The 24,111-nt window shown below is 41.8% G+C and overlaps 1 protein-coding gene across 1 annotated transcript in view; it reads left to right on the top strand.

Moving 5' to 3' along the window:
• FANCM (FA complementation group M) overlaps positions 1 to 24,111 on the top strand; it is a 226,066-nt gene that overhangs the window by 198,961 nt on the left and 2,994 nt on the right. Inside the window, exons 14-22 of the mRNA XM_089657217.1 lie at positions 147 to 229; positions 351 to 422; positions 1,848 to 1,919; positions 4,032 to 4,142; positions 9,042 to 9,198; positions 10,950 to 11,053; positions 14,065 to 14,613; positions 17,104 to 17,476; positions 20,137 to 20,428. Coding sequence (XP_089513343.1) covers positions 147 to 229; positions 351 to 422; positions 1,848 to 1,919; positions 4,032 to 4,142; positions 9,042 to 9,198; positions 10,950 to 11,053; positions 14,065 to 14,613; positions 17,104 to 17,476; positions 20,137 to 20,428 — 1,813 coding nt within the window. The remainder of the gene's footprint in view (positions 1 to 146; positions 230 to 350; positions 423 to 1,847; positions 1,920 to 4,031; positions 4,143 to 9,041; positions 9,199 to 10,949; positions 11,054 to 14,064; positions 14,614 to 17,103; positions 17,477 to 20,136; positions 20,429 to 24,111) is intronic.

Below are 24,111 nucleotides of genomic sequence, written 5' to 3'. Positions count from 1 at the left end.
AAGTGTCTCCTGCGGTTGATGTGTTATTAGCGCAGCCACAGGGCACGGTGGCGGTTTTGTGTTTAATCATTGGCTGCCCTCTGCAGCAATGGCTTTTCATTCTGTTTCTCATGGTTTGTTCTGGGATGTTTGCCATCTCTCTGCAGGCAGCAGCCCCGAGAGTGAGGATGATGTTGTTTTCAGGCGGAAACGAAAATTGGCAGCAGCAGCTGTCCTCAAGTCACCGGAGGTAAGCAACATAGCATCCTTTGCCATAATAGAGGCCAGAATCATGAACATAATGTATAGGCTTTAATTAGTAATGGACTTATTGCAGCGTGTGTTGGTTTGTTTCAAATCTCACTTCCTAGTCAGCAAGCAGCGAGTGTGATTTCGAATCCCCACAGCCTGGAGCAAAAAAACGGAGACGGGAGCCTAGTACCGTAAGTCTGCCTTTTCTTTTTTTTTTCTTTTAACAAATATATGCTTGTCCCTGTAAATAAGTTATGATTTTGTTTTATGTCAAAATTCTTAGAGGTTCTTCAGTCTAAAAAAAAATTAAAAAATTAAGTCCGCATCTACAAATCCTGTAGCTGCTGACTTTTAATAAAAAGACACTTACCTGTCCATGGATCCAGCGCCATCCTCACCTGGGCTAGTTCTTCACTTGTCTCTAGGTCGCCTGCATCTTTAATGTGAGAAGCCGGTTGTGACTCCTTGAGGCTTCATAGTTGGTTTCCCACTGTACATGCACGAGCTGAGCCTCACTGTGCTTTGTGAATGGTCCCGCAACCTTCTGGGACCTGTGACCCTGTCCCAGGAGTCTGTGAGCAGGGAAGGAAGGGGTCGGGGGAGGAGACAGAAAATGGGAACTTCCCCTTTTGGGTGAAGTTCTGCTGCAAAGTGGATTTGAAATCAACAAGTACCGACTAGGTATCTTTTAGAGAACATCTAGAAATATTAATGTAGAAATATAAGCAAAACATATATATTTTTTTTTCATTTTGGATAGAGTAAGGGAAGTCTAATAAACTCTATCTGATTTTTTGCCATCTGTGTCTCATAGAGCAGTTTTCCCTTCACTTCCTGTCCCATAGTTGAAACAGGAAGTGAGAGCAAATTCCTGCAGTACTCCTTTTGAGGCCACCAGAACTAATGTCCCTATTGGAAGTCTCCCCTCTATTACTTTTCTGGGGACAACAGAAAACCTTGGATTTTTTTTTTTTCCTTTCACTTTCAAATAGAGAGTGGTAATCTCCCTAACGGGGACACGGGCAGCATTAAAAACCTAATAGGTGGTTTAATCCCTCCCCACTGAACAGCAGCAGTGTACGCTATGTACGTTGCGCCTCACAGCTATATACAGTATCTGTGGTGTGGGATCTAAGGTACTGTCTTCTCCTAGTGCTAGTGTGAAATTTGGATTAAGATTTTGTAATGTCACTGTTGGGCTGTTCAATGTTCTCCTTGCTGGAGAGAAATAATCTGAGAACCTGTTTGTGTTTTGTTCTGTGGATCTGTGCTTCCTCCACCCTTCTTGCTTCTTGATCATTACCCCACCAGTCCTCAGATTGCCAGTCAAGGGGAGGAGGGCACCTCTGGCCACCTTGATAAAGAAGAAGATCTTTGCTTTCCCATGTCACTTTGATGTAAATGTATAATATATATGTAGAGCGATGCAACACTATATAAGTAGCTATAATAACAGTTTGAAATAAGGCACGGTAAATCGGTAATAGGAAAAAGATCTACAAGTGCCTACAGAGAGACTACAAGCAGTAATGGTGACTCTCAGCTCTGCTTGCCTTCTTGTGGGCACATCTTCCACAGTCAATGGCCTCTTTTTTAATTTAAGCCTTACTTTTTAGAATGCAAGCAGTGATTGTGATACGGACTCACCGATGCCTGGAGCAAAAAAGTGCAGACGGGGGCTTAATAGGGTAAGTCTACCTTCCTTTAATTTTATAGCAGAAAGTTGTCCTGAGCATCCTGTAAAGCTGTTCTGCGGTTTATCGTGCAGTGCGCCTGTGGCTTCCCTGCAGGTTAGCTGCACTTTGCCATAGACTTCTAATATATATATATTGATGGTGTGGTACACTTTCTGGAAGTCCGCCAAGATTCCAGCATTCAGGAGTTTTGAATGTGCTTCCCTGGTTTGAGGTTGAGGGCCTTATCAAGTTGAACACACCTGGCTTAGATGTTCTACACCATATGGCCAGAAGTTTCTGGACACTTGATCTTCACACCTACCTACATTTTAGACAAGTGGGGCAATAGTGTTTCAGCATGACTGGGCCCCTATATACAAATCTCTTCATAAGGACATGGTTTATGCACAGAACCCTGACTCCATCCCTATTGCAGACCTTTTGAGGTATTTTAGACCACAATTGCTAGGCAGGATTTCTGGTCCAAAATCAGTACCTTACCTTGCAAATACTCTTTTTTGGATAAATGTACAAAATGCTGTTATAAGCCACAAAGTGGGGAGTAGGGCGCAACTCTATAGTAATTGTCAGGGCCCCGGGTATGACCAGAGGTGTGTGGACTGACACAGGGAAACGAAGGCTTCAGATATAGTATAAACAATATAATTTATTTAAGACTAAACAATACATAAATGCAGTACAAGACTAAACATAAACACAGTGAAAACAAACCAAACCAAAACCCCCAACAGATAACAAAAGAACAATACTAAGCAAAGTCGGACGGGCCGGGTCAGGAACAATCAGGCAGACAAGGTACCAAAGGAGCAGACTGGAGAGTGGTCAGGAATAGCAGAGGTCAGGACAGGCGGAGTACAATCAGAGTCAGGGATCAAGCAGGATCAGACAGGAAGCCGACAGGATGCAGGTACAGGGGCTCTTGGGAAAACATACACCAAGGCCCTGATTGCAAGCCTGGCCATTCCTTATATGCACCTCCTGCAATCAGCCTCAGGTGTTTTGGCTGACTGCAGAAGTGAGCCTCTGGTTGCTGAGAGCACCCGCTGGCCAGTCCTGGTACTGCAACCCACAAGGCAGGTGAGTCCATTCCTGACAGTAATGTTCATGGTATATGAATTTGAATTGGATCTCCTCTAGCAAAGTTAGATAGGAGTAATGATCAGATAGTCGCACGTTTTTGCCATATAGTATATTTCAAAATTTTAACAAATAAGGATTCTAAAGTAATAACTGGACATTATCTATCTATTTATCTATCTATCTATCTATCTATCTATCTATCTATCCAGAAAGATGGACTGAGCTTTATCGAAACATTGAAAATGAAAACACTGTTGTTTTAATCTCTATTCTATGCAAGACCCATGAGTGCCTTTCTACTGGTTTTGGATTTGTATGGATTTCTTTGTGCACAAACATAGTGAGGTGGCTACCCTGGACTATGTGTCACAGAAATGTTGCATATGTCAACTATATTACATGATCTAAAACATGTATTTTTAGATCTCATTCTCATCTGCTGTATGCCCCTATACACTAACCTATGCAATGAAGTACAATCATACACTACTTATGGATACTAAATAATTCACATGATTTACGAGTGGCCCTGTTAAAAAAAACCTAAATCTAAAGATATGTACTACGGACAAAGATGGGGTGTTTGGAATGAAAAGGACGGATATAAAAGGCAAAAATACATGCAATTTGTGGAAAAAAATACATTTGATTGTCAATAGCTGGGTGTTGCTAAGTAACAGTGCATCTCTATCAGAATAGTCATTTTCTGCAGCTTTTCAAGGATACTGAAAAGCTGTAACTGGCTGCACGTCTTTGTAGCTGTCCTTAAACAGGTCACTGGCATCTATATTATGAGTTTGGTGATCACCTACTTAAAAACCCAGAATGTTCTCCTGCTGGACACTAGCAGTGCAAATTGCCCTCTGATTTCACCTATCCATCATACTTTTATTACAGCTTTCCCTTAGCTTCTAGGAAGGGATTTGTAGTCTTCAACTAATAAAGCTCATTGTTAGAAACATCTCGTGCACCTGATTTGTGATTTTTAATCCTTTAATCTCTCCTGTTTTTCTGTGTTGGCAGGTATGCTCAGATGATGAAGACCTAGAGCCCCCTTCAGTTGCTCATAAATCTAGAGTTCAGCATGGGGTGTACCAGAAAGATGCAAGAAGACCTAAGCACAAGGGCAAGCGGGTTTGTGATAGCAATGTATTCCAAATTACAATGATCTGTGTTCGTTCTTGCAGAAAAGTATGTCCAGGGTTTGAGGGTAGTCTCTTTCCATTAGCTAAAATAATTTGGCATTCAGCAATGTGCAGGAATTGCACTAGAGTATCATCTTATCGGGTTCAATTCTGGGTTGCAAAGCATTAGCCGTTTGACTGCGTTTTTATTGCTGGGATGCAGTATAAATTCAAATTTTGAAGGTTACGTTTTAGTGTTCAGGTTAGTGTTAACTGTTTGGGCAAAGTAAAGGCCTGTACGCTGTATAAGAAAACTGCATGAAACGTTCTATACGAGGAATGATCTGTCAACTGTTTTGGTAGTATAGTGCTTTCAACAGGCAAGTTTGACTATTCAGTCAAAAAAAAATAAATTAAGGTGCAAGCTAGAAAATATTTATTGTAAGTGAACACAACAATTTTCGTTCAATATGTACAGTAGTCATACGAAAGAAATCAAATAGAAAATACTGTGCATGATCCGAAGCAAAGAACGACCCGGAAGGTGCTAGTACGTCATTATGTTTGCCTTTGTCATTCAAAAATTTTCGTACAAGTTAATAGAACTTTCAGTTACATCATCATCATAGCTTCGTAGAAAATCAGACAATCATTTGTCTGATTTTCCTCATAGTGTGTACTAGGCTTTAGGTAATGGGCAATGGATGGAGACAAGTACACAGGTGCACATTCTGTAGCTTGTGTGTGATTCCAAATACCCTGTGCTTAGATCAACTGCACCAAATAACATCACTAGATAAGTTCCCATTAAAGGTTGAATATATTTTTATTATATTTTCAGAGAGAGGATTACCAGTAATAAACATATATACATTACATTAAAAAGGTATTCGGATCAAACATATCCAAAAACGTCAAAGAGCCAGCATTATAAATGAATTGCAAAGCGTGTGATTGGACCTGCCTTAACATCAGTACAATCTTTATCCAATCAATATCGTTGGTAAAAAATGCAAATAAGGTTCAAGGATGGTATAATAATCACGTTTGAAGCAAGTGAAAGATCCATGTTGTGCCTGGAAATGATTATAGAATGAAAATCAAAGTAAAGATGGGTAGAGAAGGGAAAGACAAAAGGAGGAAAAAAAATTGCAAAAGTAAAGGAATTTTTTCTTTTTTTTTTTTTTTTGATAATTGCACATTTATACTGGACTTATGCTGATGTCTGTAGGTTATATAGCACTTCATTACGCGGTGTATTGGTGTAATGTTAGTACTTTGGTCCCACTTGCTGTCATGTACTTGCTTTTATGGAGTTGTAGTGCTGAATCAAATGTTTTAAAAGATTCCTGATTCACCCCTTGTCCTCATTTGCACCTTCAAACCCACACCCATTGTGCACACAGGAAAAGCAGACTAATGCTGTAAATGCAATAATAGATTCTTGAAAAAACAAATAAAATCTAACAGTTTCCTGCATCCATGCCTACAGCCACCACCTGCCAGGCTATTGTGTTCTGACCGTTGCTGGTGGCAACTGTTGGTATACTCAGCGACTGCATCCAATCAGATTCAGCTGCTCTGTTTAGCTGGTAGTTTTCCATCTGGCTCATTCAATTTCTTTGTTGGTGTCCACTATTTTGCCAAAAGTATTGGGCCAGCCCTCCAAATCATGTGATTCAGGTGTTCCAATCACCTCCATGGCCACAGGTGTATAAAATTAAGCACTTAGGCGTGCAGACTGCTTCTACAAACATTTGTGAAAGAATGGGTCGCTCTCAGGAGATCGGTGAATTCAAGCGTGGTACCGTGATAGGTTGCCATCTGTGCAATAAGTCCATCCATGACATTTCCTTGCTATTAAATATTCCACGCTCAACTGTTAGTGGTACTATAACAAAGTGGAAGCAACTGGGAAGAACAGCGCATGCTGAACTGCACAGTGCACAGAAGTCACCAACTGTCTGCAGAGTCAATAGCTAAAGACCTCCGAACATTGTGTGGCCTTCAGATTAGCACTACAACAGTGTGTAGAGAGCTTCATGGAATGGGTTTCCATGGACAAGCAGCTGCATCCAGGTCATGTAACCAAGTGCAATGCAAAGCGTCCGATGCAGTGGTGTAAAGCACGCTGCCACTGGATTCTATAGCAATGGAGACATGCTCTCTGGAGTGACAAATCACGCTTCTCTGTCTGGCAATCTGATGGATGTGTCTGGGTTTGGCGGTTGCCAGTAGAACGGTACTTGCCTGACTGCATTGTTCCAAGTGTAAAGTTTGGTGGAGGGGGATTATGGTGTGGGGTTTTTACATGGGTTGGGCTTGGCTCCTTGGTATGCTGATGCCTTAAGAGTTCCCTTCACTGCAACTAAGACATTTTGGACAATTTCTTGCTTCCAACTTTGTGGGAACAGATTGGGGATGGCCCCTTCCTGTTCCAACATGACTGCACACCAGTGCACAAAGAAAGGTCCATAAAGACATGAATGAGCGAATTTGGGGTGGAGAAACTTGATTGGCCTGCAGAGAGTCCTGACCTCAACCCAATAGAACATTTTTGGGATGAAGACTGTGAGCCAGGCCTTCTTGTCCGATGACAGTGCCTGACCTCACAAATGTACTTCTTGAAGAATGGTCAAACCTTCCCATAGACACACTCCTAAACCTTGTGAACGGCCTTCCCAGAAGAGTTGAAACTGTTATAGCTGCAAAGTGCGGGGCCAACTTAATGAACCCTACGGACTAAGACTGGGAAGTCATTAAAGTTCATGTGTTTAAAGGCAGGCAGCCCAATACCTTTGGCAATATAGTGTATGTCTAGTAGGAAGGGAGCAGACAGGACCACCCAGTAAGCAAATTTTGGTTGGTTTAGCAGGAACTGGTTGAAATTTGCACCATGTATGGCCCGCCTAAAACACTGTTTTCTAGAATTCAGCACAGTCTATAGATACCAGGTCCACCGTTCTGTAAAACTTCCAATTGGAGAACATTTAGAATGGCCATAGAAAACAGATCATTTGAGGATTTGACCATGGTAACTTTCCAACCTAGCTTGCGATGATAAACTGTGGTGCACATACAGCTAAAGCATTACACATTTTCGTTATGAGAATATGAACTGTTTCACAGTCTCCGTTTCTCCTGCATTGGGTCCGTACATTGCCAGTAAAATGTAACTGCTTACTGGAGTTTGTCTTTTAAAGGAAACCTTTTATGGGTGGCCATTGCTGCGTTTATTCTTAAAAAGCGAGTTGCCTGGAGTTCTGGCTTCACTGTCTGCATGCTGGTTTCAGGACATAGAATCAGTACTTTAGTCAGCAGCTAAAATGTTTAGAAGTTCATGAAAGTTTTCACTCAGCACGTCTCCTTTAAAATGACGATTATGTATTAATGTCCCTGTGTACACAGGTCCTGATTCTTCCACATAGAGGAATGAATAGGACAGGCTGGTAAGGATAGGTTTCTTTTTAAAGCACTGGGGTGAGGAGCTAGAAACTGAGGCTTCTGGGGGCACATACTATAAATAAGTGTTGTACATTGGATGTATGCATATTGCTTATCAGGGGACAATTAATGGCTCTTCTGGCTCAGCGACCTCTTAATTGTGGGATATAAATAGATTCTGACAATGACCAATGGAATTAGATCAGTTTCCTGATCCAATCATTAATTACTTGGATTTACTGTCATCTGTAGTGAAGAGAGACTTCCAGTGTATATGAAGTACTGGGGCTGAGGAATGGAAACAGGAAGAGAATAAATAGGTGTTGCCCCGGGCAATTCCTTTTTTTGTGTGTGGAAGATGACAAAACAATCGAGTTGGTTGCTGTGGTCCAGTAGACTTTATGAAGCTCCTGTCTTGTAAATTTGCCTGCACGGCTTTACATTGTATGGATCCACTGGACCCAGATGGAGGTGAGAGGATATTGCCAGTGATTTCTACATTGTTAGTGGCCATTAGTCTCTCTCATCCTCTGGGGTATCAGGACGTCGCAATTCCCAGAATGTACCTCTACCAGCTATTGTCCTTGTAGATTTACAGCTTCCAGCATGCCTCAATGGCATATCTTCTGTATGTGGAAAACTGGAAATCCCAACAGGTCCCACTGCCTTACCTGGCGTCTCTGGTGCACAGTTCCAAGCTCAGTAAACCCACTTCCTACACAAACATACACATCCACCCCACCACAGGTAAGAATCACACAAAGGGGAGTGCCTTTGTATCTCCCTGGTATCTCAATCTGGTTCTCTCCGCTCTTTAGAAGTTTATCAGGGATTTCCCTTTTCTGACCCTAATCAGTACATGGCCTTTCTGATGGTGGTCACCTCTGTGAGGATAGTCTGAGTTAGTGGTCTTATCCTGTAAGGCATCTTTAAGGCCTTCTTTCTCCCAAAGGTGGGCTCTGATTTCCACCTTAATCAGGATTTTGCCCTTTCTTATGTCATGCTGTAAATGATCTCTCCACTGTCTGGACGTGGTGCATGTGGTTGATTGTTTACCTCTCAGCTACTGCCTGAAGTTTCCTTCAAAGGTCTCCCTGCCTCTTGTTCCACCATGTAAGAAGAGTTGAAATTGAAGCGCCACACCACTGCTAAGAGGTCTAGATATAACTTTATTCTTGAAATATACCCCTGACCTTTAATGGAATAACCAGTGTGTTTCAGGGGTCTAAGTGCCCCCTTCATCAGGGCTTGACTGGCAACAAAGTGAACTGACCAGAAGTGAACTAAACCTACAATGGTGTTTATTCCAGTGCAAATTAAAAGCAAAGGCCTGATCAGCAGCTTGTTTGGTTGCCAAGTTGGCCGGTGACAGATCCCATCTATCTTAAGCAGGCTGGGTTTTGGCTTTTCTATAACAATGTTCATTCATTCTCTTCTTTTTTTTTTTTTTTTTTTTTTACATCAGCATGCAGCCAGGCAGTTTCTTGATGAAGAGGCTGAACTGTCCTCAGAAGAAGCAGAGAATGTATCGTCAGATGAAAGTGTCGAGTCTGACAATGCACAGGACACATCTTTGGTGGAGTTCCTCAATGACAACACTCAGCTGTCCCAGGCCTTAAATGGTAAGTCAGACATGGAAGTGTCCTCTGGGCAGGTGGCAGGTCAGATGTGCTCAGTGTTTTGTTTTTAGAAAGTTCTTTTGTCTCATATGCCATCTTGGACTTTTGTTTTATCATTTCCTGTTCCAAAGCTGGCTGCCACTGCTGATGTGTCTTGAAAATGAAAACTAACATTGATGATTTCCTTGTGAACATGCTATGTGCTTAGCTGCCTCAATACTTTTCAGTTGCTGGCCCATAACAAGCATTCAGCCAGTAATGTTAGTTATCAGAACTCATGGTCTCCTTACTTGTTTATGCCATGTGGTGGCTCCAAGCATTAAGGACAGGACAGTTTTGACAATTATGCAATTACTATTTAAATTAAGTGCCCTATAAAAGATCACTGAGAGCATCCAACATGGTCAAATGACCCAATTCAAACTAATTATAAACATTTAGGGCCTTTTCTATGGTGTCTGATTGCTTTGTATGTGTTTAAGAGTATTATTTAATATTATGTAATGACTACTTCTCCTCCTTCCATCCTGCACATGCTGGATACATGTGAATCAACAATGTAAAGCTCACCTTCCATAATGCAATGGATGCTTTCCATTGGTTTACTTTGTTCTTCTCATTGAAAACACAGCTTAAAGACACATAGCTCGTGAAGATGTATTTTGCTTGGTGTCTTAGTTAAGGCTACGTTGCGTTATAAGCAAGGAAGCTTAGACCTCTGTGGTATATTAATGTGCTTTTACTAAACAAACATTCTGTACATACAATTATAGGAATACCATACAAGACTGGCAGATTTGTTTTTAGAAAGTTTTTTTGTCTCATATTCCATCTTGGACTTTTGTTTCATTATTTCCTGTTCTAAAACTGGCTGTCACTGCTGATGTCTCTTGAAAATGAAAACTAACATTGATGATTTCCTTGTGGAAATGTGCTTAGCTGCCTCAATACTTTTCAGTTGCTGGCCTATAAAACACACAAAATGCTACCTACTTCTGCAAAACTATGTTCTGTATACAGTAGTAAATGTTACTTAGTTCCCATTATAGAGGCTTCCTAATCTCCGTAGGCAACACGGACCCCAGGCTTGCTGTAAAATGGTTGCAGGAGATTGGACTGAAAGCATCTTTAGGTTACTGAACTGTCAACTGAAATACAACAATGGGTATCTATGTGACCATTGTATCCAGTGGCATTTGTTTGAGGAGTATCCCTCAAAGAAACTTGATGGTTGTCTCCAAGACAAACAGATTCTTCCATGTACAGAAAAGTCTGAATAAATATCAGAAAAACTATATATGTGTGTGTGTGTGTGTGTGTATAATATATATAAATATATATATATATATCTATCACTCAAACTCAGCACATCATGTACTCTAGGCTGCTTTCATAATGCATAGCAGATTCATATTTTCAACCATGCCTTTTTTAAGACTGCACTCTTAAAACAAGTGAATGTTGACCATGGAGAAGCTCTACAGAAGGTGGTTTTCTTTTAAATATGTTCTGAATGGGTAGAGGAGTTGGTGGGTCAGTAGTATTGGTTACCTAAGTCTGTTAGCTGGAGCTAAAATCTCATGGTGGAGATGTGGCGAAGTTCTTTTAGCTGAGCGAGAAAGCACTCCTATTTTGGCCTTGCAAAGCTTTAAGCGTTCAAGCTGAGGACTTTAGGGACTGCCATCAGACCCATCATCCTTAACCCCCTGCTTTTAGTTTCAAGTGATAACCAGATGATTTGTCTTCTGTTTCAGACTCTGAGATGCACGGAATATATATGAAATCCATACGCAGTCCAGCAGTTGGAAATAAATATAAACTGACACATAAGAGACACAATTTGTCTGTGTTCTCCCAGGTGAGTAGAGACCATCACCCCGGGGAGGGGTTTTTGAACAAGAAGTTTCCTTTTCCATTTCATGTGTAGTGGAATGAGTTGAAATAGGGGTTAATTTGGCATATCTAGGTGGTTTTAAAAGTTATTTATTGTTGTATGTGCCTTCAAGTCCTGGTGGACCTGCAGTACTCAGCATAAATGAGTACACCCCAACAGATTTGTCAGAAAACATTTACTTTCCTTTCAGAATCAACATGTTCTATGGGACGCTATAATACAAAATAAATGTGGGCCACTGATTGCAAACAAGATTTGATAATTTTCTCACACAAAAAAAAAAAAAATTCAAGACCATGTTACAAAAATGAATACACCCCTGTCAGGGCTCCGGGTATGACCAGAGGTATGTGAACTGATGCAGGGAAACGCAGGCTTCAGATATGTGATACACAATATAATTTATTAATACTAACAATACAAACGCACTGCAATACTAAAACATAAAACAGTGCAAACGAACCAAACCACCCACAGATAACAATACATACAATGCAAGCGTAGTCAGGCAGGCCTGGGTCAATAACAATCGGGCAGGTAGGAACAGGAGGAGCAGGCAGAGAGTAGTCAGGTCACGAGCCGGGTACAGCAACTAACGGGCAGGTAGGTACAGGGGGTCAGGCAGAGAATGGTCGGGGTCACAAGCCAGGGATCAAAAAGGAGAAGTCAGCAGAGGTCAGGATCAGGCAGGGTCAGCAATGAGTCAGTCAGGCAGGAACAGGAACAGGAATGCAGGTAACAAGATACAGGGGCCCATAGAAAAACACACACCAAGGCACAGACTGCAGGTCTGGCCATCCCTTAAATACACCTCTGTAATCAGCTTCAGGTGTTTTGGCTGACTGCAGGGTTGAGTTTCTGATTGAGAGCACCCGCTGGCCAGCCCTGGTACTGCAGCCCAAAAGGCAGGTGAGTCCCACCATTACTGGCAAGTCCATTCCTGACAACCCCAATGAAAGTCTTAAGAGCAAAGCTAAATTTTATACAACAAAATCCTAATTAACAAGAATTCAACTACATGTGAGTGCGAGTCTAATTATTCATTAAACAGATGTCCAGCAGACATTTGAATATAAAAGGGTGTTACTTAACAAAGAAAACCCTTCCTGTTTCATGCTGCCAGCAATGGCACCACATAGAAGAGAAATGTCACAAGGCCTGAGAAAGAAAATAATTTCTTTACACAAGAAAGGTGAAGACTACAAGAAGATCAGCAAAAGCTTTACTTATCAGTCAGAATACTGTAGCAAAAGTGGTGAACTGCATCCATCTCACAGAGACATCCAGGCCGTCCACAGAAGTTAACACCTCAACAGAAGAGTCTTCTGATGAGAAGGGTTGAAGAAAATCGCCATGCAAGTTCATTGCAGTTAGCTAAAGAAGAATGTCAAACTGGGGTGATTGTTTCCCATGACACAATACGATCTACACTGCAGAGGAATGGCATGCATGGGTGTTGTCCATGAAGGAAGCCTCTCCTAATGCCCATGCACAAAAAAGCCCACCCATTTTCCAGGGCCCATACTGGTAAAGAAGAAGACTACTGGGACTCTGTACTCTGGAGTGATGAGACCAAAATAAATATTGATTGCTTCAAAACTGTATGGTGTTGCAAAGGTGAAGAGCACAAAGAGGTAGAGGTAGAAATTGATGGGAGATCAGAAAGTTTGCATTGTCACCAGAACTGGACTGGTTCTATAGGCATGTGATAAACAAGCAGTCTCACCAGAAATGTCTACGTTTTTTATATATATATATATATCTCCGCAAATAAAGACCTGATACTTACAGATTCTTAGACTGGCCATAGATACGCAATGACAGCCATGAGGCTAAAGCTGGTCATACATGGATCAAAATTCATCTGGTTCAGCAGGGACCAGACTAATGTCAATCTATGCATGGGCAGGCTGATTTATCCGATCGACTTGTGTACAACCAGCCCGTTGGAAAACTTTCTGGTGGTGCTGATCAGTGTATTCTGATGGCAGGAAAGTCTCCCCATTGTCAGATTACTAATAGAACAGCGGGAATGATTCCCCCATCCACCTCTTGTGTGGATGGGGAAATTGAGTCATTTTCATTCGTTCAACCGGTTGGTTGAACAAAAAAAAAAGAAAAAAAACGACTTGTATATTGCCAGCCTAAGTCGCAACTGATCATGTGAACTATGCCAGTTGGCAGTTAATGCGAACTCACCTGGGTCCTCCAATTCCTTGTTTTGTAGCATTTGCTAGGTGGGTTACACATGGATAACTGACAACTGTAGTTGGACAGCAAAGGTGCATGTCTATTCCATTATGTTCAATATGTGACAGATGTTAACTGTAGAAATCAATACAATTCTGGTATCTTTTAAAATGACGATAAGTGATAGCCTTAATCTCCAAAATAATCCATACACATCCACTTCATAATGGCCCTGTAATCTATGTTTCATAATCCTTGTGACATCCTTTGAGATCTCCCAAACTTCTCCTTTTCCCTTCACTTCCATTTGTTTGGAACAAGCATTGCAAGTTTTTTTGTGGTCACGTGCCATGCTCTATGTATACTACAAATCCTATAATCTCTAGGCCATCTTGGGAGCAAGCATGAGACAGTGGCTATTTTTCTACATACAATGAGACCATGGAGAACAAATGTAGTAATTATCTAACAGGGAATCCGTTCACAGCAGCAAAAAAAGGAATTTGAAGATTTGGAGGAGGCTGAGAGCAATAGAAGAGACTTTTTTTTTTTTTTTGCATTAAGAATACAGACTTGAATAGAATTTCCTTTTTTTCTTTTTAAACCAGAGTTTAGTGTCTCGTTAAGTCAACTGTAGATTCGATCACCATTTTCATCTGCATGCATGTGAGTAGAAAAGTACTGAAGCCAGGCAGCTATTATGTAAGAGAACATCAGCAATGGTATCCCCTGCATTCCCTTCTCTACAGATGTCCTTTCATGCTTTGTCTGTCTTTGCCTCTTAGATTCCTGAACAAGATGAGGACTACATGGAGGACAGTTTCTGTGTCCAAGAGGACGATGAAGAAGAGGAGGAAGAGGATTCCAGCACTGAGGAAGTAACAATGGACCTCAACCTCTGGCAGCAGGACAGTTTTGTTGGTGGCCGTAGACAATACTGCACCAGGCGCCAGCTAAAGCTTAAAGGTACAAAGTCAAAACAATCCAAGGCCCAACCTACAGAAAAGAGGAGAAGAATTATCATCCACAATGATTCTAGTGATGAGGAAACCAAAGCTACTTCTGACCAGCAAACATCCAAAGCCAATACTTCAAGGAAGAGCTGTCCAGCAGTGCTTTGGCAGAAGAGGATGCATGAACTGACTTTACCCTTGAAGACTGTGGCTGCTTTGAAAAATATGGAATACTTTGATTTACCTTTGAAGGATCGATGCCAAAACAGAATGAATGCCCAGGCTTCCCTGTCCGAAGAGCTGGACTTTCAGACAGAAGCTCGGTCCTCATTCAATACCTCTAAACCTCGAATTTCAAGTAGTAATCTCTCTCCAGACAAGGTAATGTTATCTTTTATTTTTGCTGAAGTCATCAGAGTTTAGGTGGAAATCCAGACAACACTTTCTATTTTGGATAGAGTAGGGAAGAATTAGAACCTCTGTCAGACCTTTAGTGGGTCTGTATAACTGTTGTGTCTCTTGATCAGAAGGGGACATGTACCCAACAGGAAATCGCAGGAAAGCTCATTTCTTAACAGCAAAACTTTCATCCCCATTGGGAGATTTTCCTCATCAGAGGTCAACTGTGTAACATTCTTTAATTTCACATTACTTTCAGGATGGGAATGTGGGAGAATCTCTCCTTGGGGACATGGCAGAGGTTCTGACTCTTCCCCAATCTGAGCAAAATTGGGGAATAAAAAAAATCTGAAGTTTATCTTTAATTCTTGAGAACTGCCACATGGAAAAAACAAGGCTTCTGCCCTGAGTAATCACATAATTACATTTTCTTAAGCTTGTTTAAAGCTGCAAATAAAGAAACAGCCCTGAGTGCTTCTGGATCTTCTCTGTCTTACCGGGACTGGTGTCAACAAGCCTGAAAGTAGAATTCCAGCTTAACCCAAACTACTCTTAAAGCGCCCCATTGTCCCCTCCTAACTAACCCGTGTAAGAAGGATGTAGGTACTGCTGCTTCTGTCTGGTCACGTTATCTGGCTACCCTGTGTCAGCCAGCAGGGCTTCAGGGGAGAGGAGAGAATGCTTAAATGTATGGGCCATTAAAGCCTATGGGTGACGTCACTTCAGGTTTTGGACCGTTCTCTTCTCTCTTCAGCCTCTGCTGGCTGACACGGGAGATCAAGTGACTGGCCTGAAGCTAGGTGAGATAGGTAAGTATACATCTTTCTTTCTGAGATTAGCAAGCATAGCTGGGGTTAGAGTTCAGCTAGAATTCGAACTTGTGTTCCATGCATCCCTATGTGGACAGTCTCATTTATGTCAATTGGGATGCAGCGGCTGCATGGACACAGCTGTGCAGGTGTGTGTCCTTGAACGCATACTGTCTGCATTCAGGGACATGTACCAGAATGGAGAAAAAACAACAAAACAAACAGATGGTGCACTGGCCTAGTGCATTGCCTTAAAAAATGTATTTAATAAATGATAAAAGTAGGTATTTTACGTACATAGGTATACTACTTGCCTGTCAGCAATGGGGACTGTGGAATTCCAACAGGCTAACGCGTTTCCTCAGAGCCGGGCTCTGAGGAAGAGGCAAGTCCTTGAAACGTGCTAGCCTGTTGGAAGTCCACAGTCCCCATTGCTGACAGGCACGTAATGCGGATTGGACAGAATTGTTATGATGTGCCTTTGACTGTATTGTCGTTTTGTGAGTACAATACCTACTTTTATAATTTATTAAGGTAATGCGCTAGGCCGGTGTGCCCTGTTTGTTTGTTTATTTCTCCATTCAGTACATTTGGACTTCCCCGGTCTATTGAAGGCAGCAAGGCGTGCACATTCCAGGACATTCGTGATGTGGTCCTAATCTATACTGAGCCCATCCCTAAGCTCAGGAGGATTTGGGTTTGCTGTTTCTTCACATGTACCAGAATGGCTGTCATAAGAGAGCAGCAGCTGCATTCCAATTGACATAGTTACATAGTTAGTCTTGGCTGAAAAAAGACAAGTCCATCCAGTTCAACCAAAAAAAAAATTAATAAACTCTAATCCTATACCCATAATTGTTCCAATTTGCTCCTGCAGGGCAAAAAATTCCTTCCAGATCTCCCGAGAGGCAATCAGATATTCCCTGGATCCACTTTACCTATAAATGTTAGCATGCTTGGCTGTAAAGGAGGGTTCAGTTCTACTCTGCAAGCATGGCAATGCTACAGAATGTTAGGCCAGTGTCTTTCTTCATGCGTATAAAAGTGTTTAAAGTTTATAAAATCAAGGGAAATATTACTCTCTTAAAGTAATTGGAAAGGTTTGAATTTTATATATTTAAAATAACAAACATGTTACATTTCCCGGTTCTGTGCAATAGCTTTGCCTTCTCTTTTGGGGTCCCCTGCTGGCACTCCTGACTCCTCCTTCCTGCCAGATGCCCCCATAGCAAACCACTTTGCTTGTGCAGGCTCACTCCTGAGCCCTGCTGTGTGTCCATTGACGCACAGAGCATGGCTTGGCCCCACACCCTTCTCTCTTCTCATTGTCTGTGATTGACAGCAGCAGGAACCAATGGCTACTGCTGTCTCTCAGCCTATGAGGAAAGAGAGCATCTGCTCGTGTGCACAGCAGTGGATCGAGATCAGGCTTCTGTAAGTATAAAGGGGGGCTGGGGTGGGGGGAGCTGCACCTAATGCTGAGAATGTATAAAGGTGAAAAAACCTTCAGCTTTTAAAACCACTTTTAAACTCCGATTGGAATAAATTGAGTGTTTTCTGAATGACATGTGCAGCCTACCAATTGGTTTTGTTAACTCTTTAAGTGTCACTTGCAGAGTGATTTGATAAGACTTTGTAATTTATATGTGATAAAACCCCGCAGCTGGAAGATACCTCTGTGAAATCTGGCGGCGACTCTACGTGGATGGCCTCCTCTATGAATGAGTCCTCCATCGGGAAGGTTCTTGGATCAGCAGTGAGCAGCAATGGGCTCTGCATCCTAGCAGACAGCCGGGAAATCTCTTCTGGTCCTGAGGTCATCTCCTGCCTGAAGAGCACTCATGGGGTGCGGGTGGAAATCTGCTCCCTGGGGGGCTGTGATTACATTGTCAGTAACCGCTTGTCTGTAGAACGGAAATCCCAGTCAGAATTCTCTAACTGCACAAACAGAACTAAACTGGCTGAACGGATCCAACATCTCCGGAGCATGTTTGACCGGGTCTGTCTCATCGTGGAGAAGGATCGCGTGAAACCAGGTGTGATATACACAGTGTGTGAACTCATCCAAACGCCTTCTACCCGTATGGAGTGATAAAGAAAGCTTTATTGCTTTTGGGTTCGTTTTTATTTTGATTGCGTTTTTTCCTTTTTTTTCATACTTTTTCAACCACTTTAGCCCCAAGCCTATTCTGACATTCCTCTCATACTTGTAAAAATCAGCATATTTTTCCCTAAAAAATTACTTGGAGCCTCCAAACATATTAATTATATAATGTTTGGAGGCTCTAAGTAATTTTCTAGGGAACAAAAAGCAGATTTTTACATGTATGAGAGGAATGTCAGAATAGGCTTGGGGCTAAAGTGGTTAAAAAAAAAAAAAAAAAAAAAAAAAAAAATATATATATATATATATATATATATATATATATATATATATATATATATATATATATATATATATATATATATATATATATATATATATATATAAAATAAAAAAATATATAATTGTTTTTTTTTTTATAAATATACACACTTTTTTTTTTTTTTTTTTTTTTTTTTTTCCAAGTAGAGGCCCTAGAGAATAAAATGGTGGGCATTGCATTTTGTTTGTGGCACACTATTTTTGCAGTGGTTTTTCAAATATATTTTTCTTGGAAAAAATACACTTTCATGAATTTTAATGCACAAAAACAAGTTTCCCAATTGTTTCGTAAAATGTAATAGATGATGCTACACAGAGTAAATAGATGTCACTCTTTAAAATTGCTTGTGAAATTATTATTATTATTATACAGGATTTATATAGCGCCAACAGTTTGCTCAGCGTTATGGTGACAAACTACAGTATCTAAAAAAAAATCTCCATGGGTGACACTTTAAAGGCCTTTACAGGTTACCAGTTTTGCGTTACACAGGAAGAATGGTGCTAGAATTATTGCTCTTACTCTGATGTTCATGACCATACCTCACATGTGTGGTGTGATTGCAATTTATGTATGCGTGCGAGCATGGTGTGACGGGTGCTTTACAAAGTTTTTTTTTTGGGTTTTTTTTACACTAACTTTTATTTATGTATTACTATCACAAGGGACGAACAACACCCCATGTGATGGCAATAATGAGTGACAGGTCCTCTATACTGATAAATTATTATTTGACCCCAGATCTCTACTCTGCCCTTTAAAAGCATCTCATCAAAACAAGATTGGTTTGATCAGACGCTTGTATAAGCCACGAATGATGTTCTTAATACATTCTGGTGAAGCTGGAAGTGACAAAATTCTCATTGCTTCTGGCTTCTTATACCGCAGAGATGATCAGGGAAAATCTGGTGCCCTAGTTCACCTTAATGGTAAGCCCACACAACCACTGGCTTCAGTCCCGGAGGGTGACCCCTCTTCCGCCACCTGTAAAAGCGATCCAGCAGCTAATTAGCCGCTAGGATCACTTTTATATTAACCCCTTCATGCTGATGTAACACAAATATGCAGCCTCACAGAACTTGACTTTTTTCCGTGGGGCCGCATAGTTGTGTGTCTCTCTCTCTCTCTCTTCCCCTCTCCCCCCCCTCTCTCCCTCTCTCTCCCTCTCCCCCTCTCTCTCTCCCTCTCTCCCCCTCTCTCTCCCCCTCTCTCTCCCCCTCTCTCTCCCCCTCTCCCTCTCTCCCTCCTTGCATAGAGGGGGAAAAAACAAAAAACCTGTTTGCTAAAAATAAATACTAAAAAATAAAGAAAAAAATATTTAGATCAAGGTTTGATCTAGTTCAGTGCCAGGGTTAGTGTTTGGGTCAAGGTCAGGATTTTTTTTTTTAATTGGTATCAGTGTCAGTGTGTTTTAGGTAAAAACAAAACCCCCCAAAAAAACAAAATGCGCACTATTGTTTCTGGGCTGCTCTTTGGTGGTAGGTTATGGTAGTAACAAGAAACACAGCTAAAGTTTAGAAAAAAAAGGATTTTTGTTTTCTTTACAATTGTGGGCCAGTTTTCCTTTGATAATAAAAAAAAAATATCAGGAGATATCCATTACTATTTACCACCAAATGAAAGCCCAATTGGTCCTGAAGAAAACAAGGTATAATCCACATGGATGTATGAAGTAGTTGTGATGATATGTACGGTTTTACGAACACATGTCAACGTTGCAAGACTGTGCTTAGACGTTAAGATGTGTTTTACCTTTAGGCGTGAAGGGGTTAAAGCCAATCCTCTGCAATAAAAAGATACCGGGATGATGCCTGTTATACCCCATTTCAACCTGGACTCATACCAGTACATCGCGGAGACTGAAGTGGTTAATTTGTGTGTGTGTATTTATTTACACACTGTATATACTGTATATATCAGAGCCATCCAATAAGGGGCAAAACACTTATGTAATTATAAGCTTGAGCTACTGAGCTCTGTGACAAGCTTTTTGGAGCAAAGACAGAAAAAAACACATGGAAGGTAGCCTAAAACATCACTTGGCGGCGCAAAAGAGAATACATACTGTTAATACACCAAATTGCATATTTCTGCAATTTAAAATCTATTTTTTATTTTATTATGATTAGGACTAAATAAAATCAATGTACAAAGCTGCTACACATCCCTTTAAGCCCAGTTTGTTTTGGTGGTTGGCTTTGCTGAACTAGTGAAATGACTGTCAGTCCAAGAGTTGGGTTCCCTTAGTAATGTTCATTTCTGTTCTGCAGGAGAAACCTCTCGGCCCTGGCAGAGAACAAAGTATTATGACAGCACTCTGTCTTCTTTAATCAGCGCCGGGGTCCAGGTCCTCTTCAGCTCCAGCCAGGAGGAGACAGCGGGGTTACTGAAGGAACTGTCCTCTCTGGAGAGGAGGAAGAACATGGCCATCGCAGTCCCCACTCAGGTGACCAACCACAAGCAAGAAGCACTGAACTTCTATCTGTCTATCCCCAATGTCAGCTACATCACTGCCCTCAACCTCTGCCACCACTTCAGCTCAGTCCGACACATGGCCAACAGGTGAGTCTATGCTATCAGAGGATGAGCTCATCCATCACTCTGCCGTCTCCTCCTATCAGCGTACAACTTGCATTGCAGCACACATCATTGGCTTCTCTGAGCTATGCTGTACAGTAGGCAGCAAGAGGCTGATTATTAATATACTGGATTTATATAGCGCCAACAGTTTGCACAGCACTTTACAACATGAGGGCAGACAGTACAGTTACAATACAGGAGAAATCTGCTCGTTTGAGCTTACAATCAAGTCCAATTCAGGTACTTAAAGGGGAACTAAACCCATCGATGTAACCATTTCCAAAACCATTTTCCCAGAGCTTGCCGTGAATATCATCTGGCACATTTGCACAAATGAACTGTCAAAGCCATCAAATGGTTGGTGTCATACCTGATCACATGTGCAGCACCATGGCAATGGCAGATCAAACAGAGGCTAAGATGGCAGCTTATTTGGCAGTAAAGGATATGGAGGGTTTAGTTCCACGTTTTAGAAAAAAAAAATACACAATGTATTGATTGGGGCAGAGCAGTGGCTAAGTGGTTGGCACTAGCAGCACTAGGGTCATTGGTTTGAATCCCAACCACCCAATTTGGAGTTTGCATGTTCTCCCTGTGCCTACATGGGTTTCCTCCAGGTACTCCGGTTTCCTCTCGCACTCCAAAAACATGATGCTAGGTTCATTGGCTCCTGTCTAAATTGTCCTTAGTATGTGTATGTATGAATGTGAGTTAGGGACCTTGGACTGTACGCTTCTTGAGGGTTAGGGACTGATGTGAATGTACAATATATATGTAAAGTGCTGTGTAAATCAATGGCGCTATATAAGTACCTGAAATAAATATTAAAGCCAGACCAAATGTACACATTAATGCAGCTCCGTAATTTAACGTTCACAAGAAAAACATGAACGCTTCTCTTGCTGCCCTATGCCTCTCTAGCAATGCTAGTTTCCTGGTTGTTTGCTGATCCTCTGCCTGAAGTATGTGAAGTTACTAATCCAGAAAAAGTAGTAAGAGTTTCTGACGCCTTATATGTATCCTTGCTCTGGATTCGTTCCCCAGAAAGTACTGAAGCCAAAGGATCACCATGACAGTTGGGTCACTAACATTTTCAGAACAGGTCTTCAGCGGCAGCGTCTGCATTTCTGTCATGACCAGTTTTCTTCAGCATTTCAGTTCACAGAACTGAACAAATTTACCCAACAAGCAGCTGGATTGTCTATGATGTCCATACCAGCCGGGTTTTCTTCTCAATCTGCACCTCACTTTAATATATAGAAAGATCCTGTCCCTGAGTCAGGCATTTTCTGTTATGGGGTGACAACACTTTCCCCGTCTCCCAGTTGCTCTCGTGTTGTCACCCTGTCAGATACGTTTTTCAGTAGAGACAATATGCAGCCATTCCACTGTGGTTGTGGGAGATCAGCAGGACGGAGATGGAAATAAGGTGACCGTGTATTTAAAAGGGAAAAACACATGGCATCTGTTTGCTACAGCACTCTGTATACAAGCTAAATGTCATCTTGGGGTTTTAAAGGGAATGCATTGCCCTGGTTACACATGCACCGGTGCCATTAACCACTTGCCCTCCTGAGGATTTACCTCCCCCCTTCCTGACCAGGTAATTTTTTGTATTTCGATACTGCGTTACTTTAACTGACAATTGCGCGGTCATGCAACGCTGCACCCAAATGAAATTTACCTCCTTTTTTTCCCCACGAATTGAGTTTTATTTCAGTGGTATTTGATTGCCTGTGCCGTGTTATTTTTTGCGACAATTTTGAGCAAAAAAACTATATTTTGGACTTTTTGCTATTAAACATGTCCAGTAAAAAAATTTTAAATCAAATTTCATCATAAATTTCGCCAGACCCCACCCAGAAATGCGAAATCACGTGATTTTGTGCTCCCCTGCCCCCCTGTAGCCGTATATTTGCTATAGGGCAGCGCAGAAGCGGTTAAAGTGGTTCTAAGGCCTAAACCTTCTTTTACCTTAAATACTACTAATAGTGAATCACTTGTACTTGATATGTGCTCCTACCAGTAATATTAAGGCAAAATGCATGAAACACCAAACAATGAAAAGTCTTTTCATGACGAAATCCCAATTATGATGAACAGCCGTGTCCACAATAATCCTCCACATGTGTAGTGAAATAGAGACTCTGGTACTGAGGTCAGGCAGTGATGTCAGACAAGAAGGCCTGGCTCATAGTCTCCACTCTAATTCATCCCAAAGGTGTTCTGTGGGGTTGAGGTCAGGACTCTGTGCAGGCCAGTCAAGTTTCTCCACCCCAAACTCGCTCATCCATGTCTTTATGGACCTTGCTTTGTGCACTGGTGCACAGTCATGTTGGAACAGGAAGGGACCATCCCCAAACTCTTCCCACAAAGTTGGGAGCATGAAATTGTCCAGAATGTCTTGGTATGCTGATGCCTTACGAGTTCCTTTCACTGGAACTAAGGAGCCAAGCCCAACCCCTGAAAAACAACCGCACACCATAACCCACCCTCCACCAAACTTTACACTTGACACAATGCAGTCAGGAAAGTACCGTTCTGGCAACCACCAAACCCAGACATGTCCATCGGATTGGTCACTCCAGAGAACACATCTCCACTGCTCTAGAGTCCAGTGGCAGCATGCTATACACCACTGCATCTGATGCTTTGCATTGCACTTGGTGATGCAAGGCTTGGATGCAGCTGCTCAGCCATGGAAACCCATTCCATGAAGCTCTATGTGCACTGTTGTTGTGCTAATCTGAAGGCCACACCAAGTTTGAAAGTCTTTGGACTCTGCAGACAGTTGGTGACTTCTGCGCACTTCAGCATGTGCTGACCCCGCTCTGTCATTTTATGAGGCCTACCACTTGGTGACTGAGTTGCTGTTATTCCCAGTTGCTTCCACTTTGTAATAATCCCACTAACAGTTGACCGTGGAATATTTAGTAGCCAGGAAATGTCACGGATGGACTTATTGCACAGGTGGCAACCTATCACGGTACCACGCTTGGAGTCACTGAGCTCCTGAGAGCGACCCATTCTTTCACAAATGTTTGTAGAAACAGTCTGCATGCCTAGGTGATGATTTTACACATCTGTGGCCATGGAGGGGATTGGAACACCTGAATCCAATGATTTGGAGGGCTGGCCCAATACTTTTGGCAGTATAGTTTATCTTGCTTGTAACATCCTAGATGGAAAAGAGGTGTCACAGACTTCGGTATCTCTCCTCTCTTCCTCACTTATTGTGATCTGTTGTGTACTCCGTCAAAATACTCCAGATAGTGTGAATAACGTTCAGATGATTTATTAACATAAAAAAAAACACTTACAAATGGTCAGACATGTGTGTAAGTCATAAATGCTGCTGGTGCCGGCTCCAGACAGTCGTGGGTGATGTCAGCACGACCTCTGCCCAGCCCCGACGTACGTTTTGTCTCAATAAATGTCAGGGAGGTCAGGTGACTGTGCTGACATGCATGCTGAGTCTAAACAGACATGTGAGCTCACCGTGACCGCACCTCCACTACAACTAGTATTAGACTCCAAATTTAAAATCTAAAAAAGTGACTGCTAGTACAACAACCACTGCGGAATAATTGGGAAGAAATCTGTCACTACACACGTGGAGGATTATTGTGGACACGACTGGTCATCATCATCAGGACTTTGTCAGT

The sequence above is a fragment of the Staurois parvus genome, unplaced genomic scaffold (assembly GCF_062004578.1).
Source record: "Staurois parvus isolate SC_StPar_1 unplaced genomic scaffold, SC_StPar_1.0 ptg000978l, whole genome shotgun sequence".
Taxonomy (NCBI): domain Eukaryota; kingdom Metazoa; phylum Chordata; class Amphibia; order Anura; family Ranidae; genus Staurois; species Staurois parvus.
The sequence above is the reverse complement of the archived record's forward strand: the minus strand, read 5'-3'. Positions and strand labels throughout refer to the sequence as shown.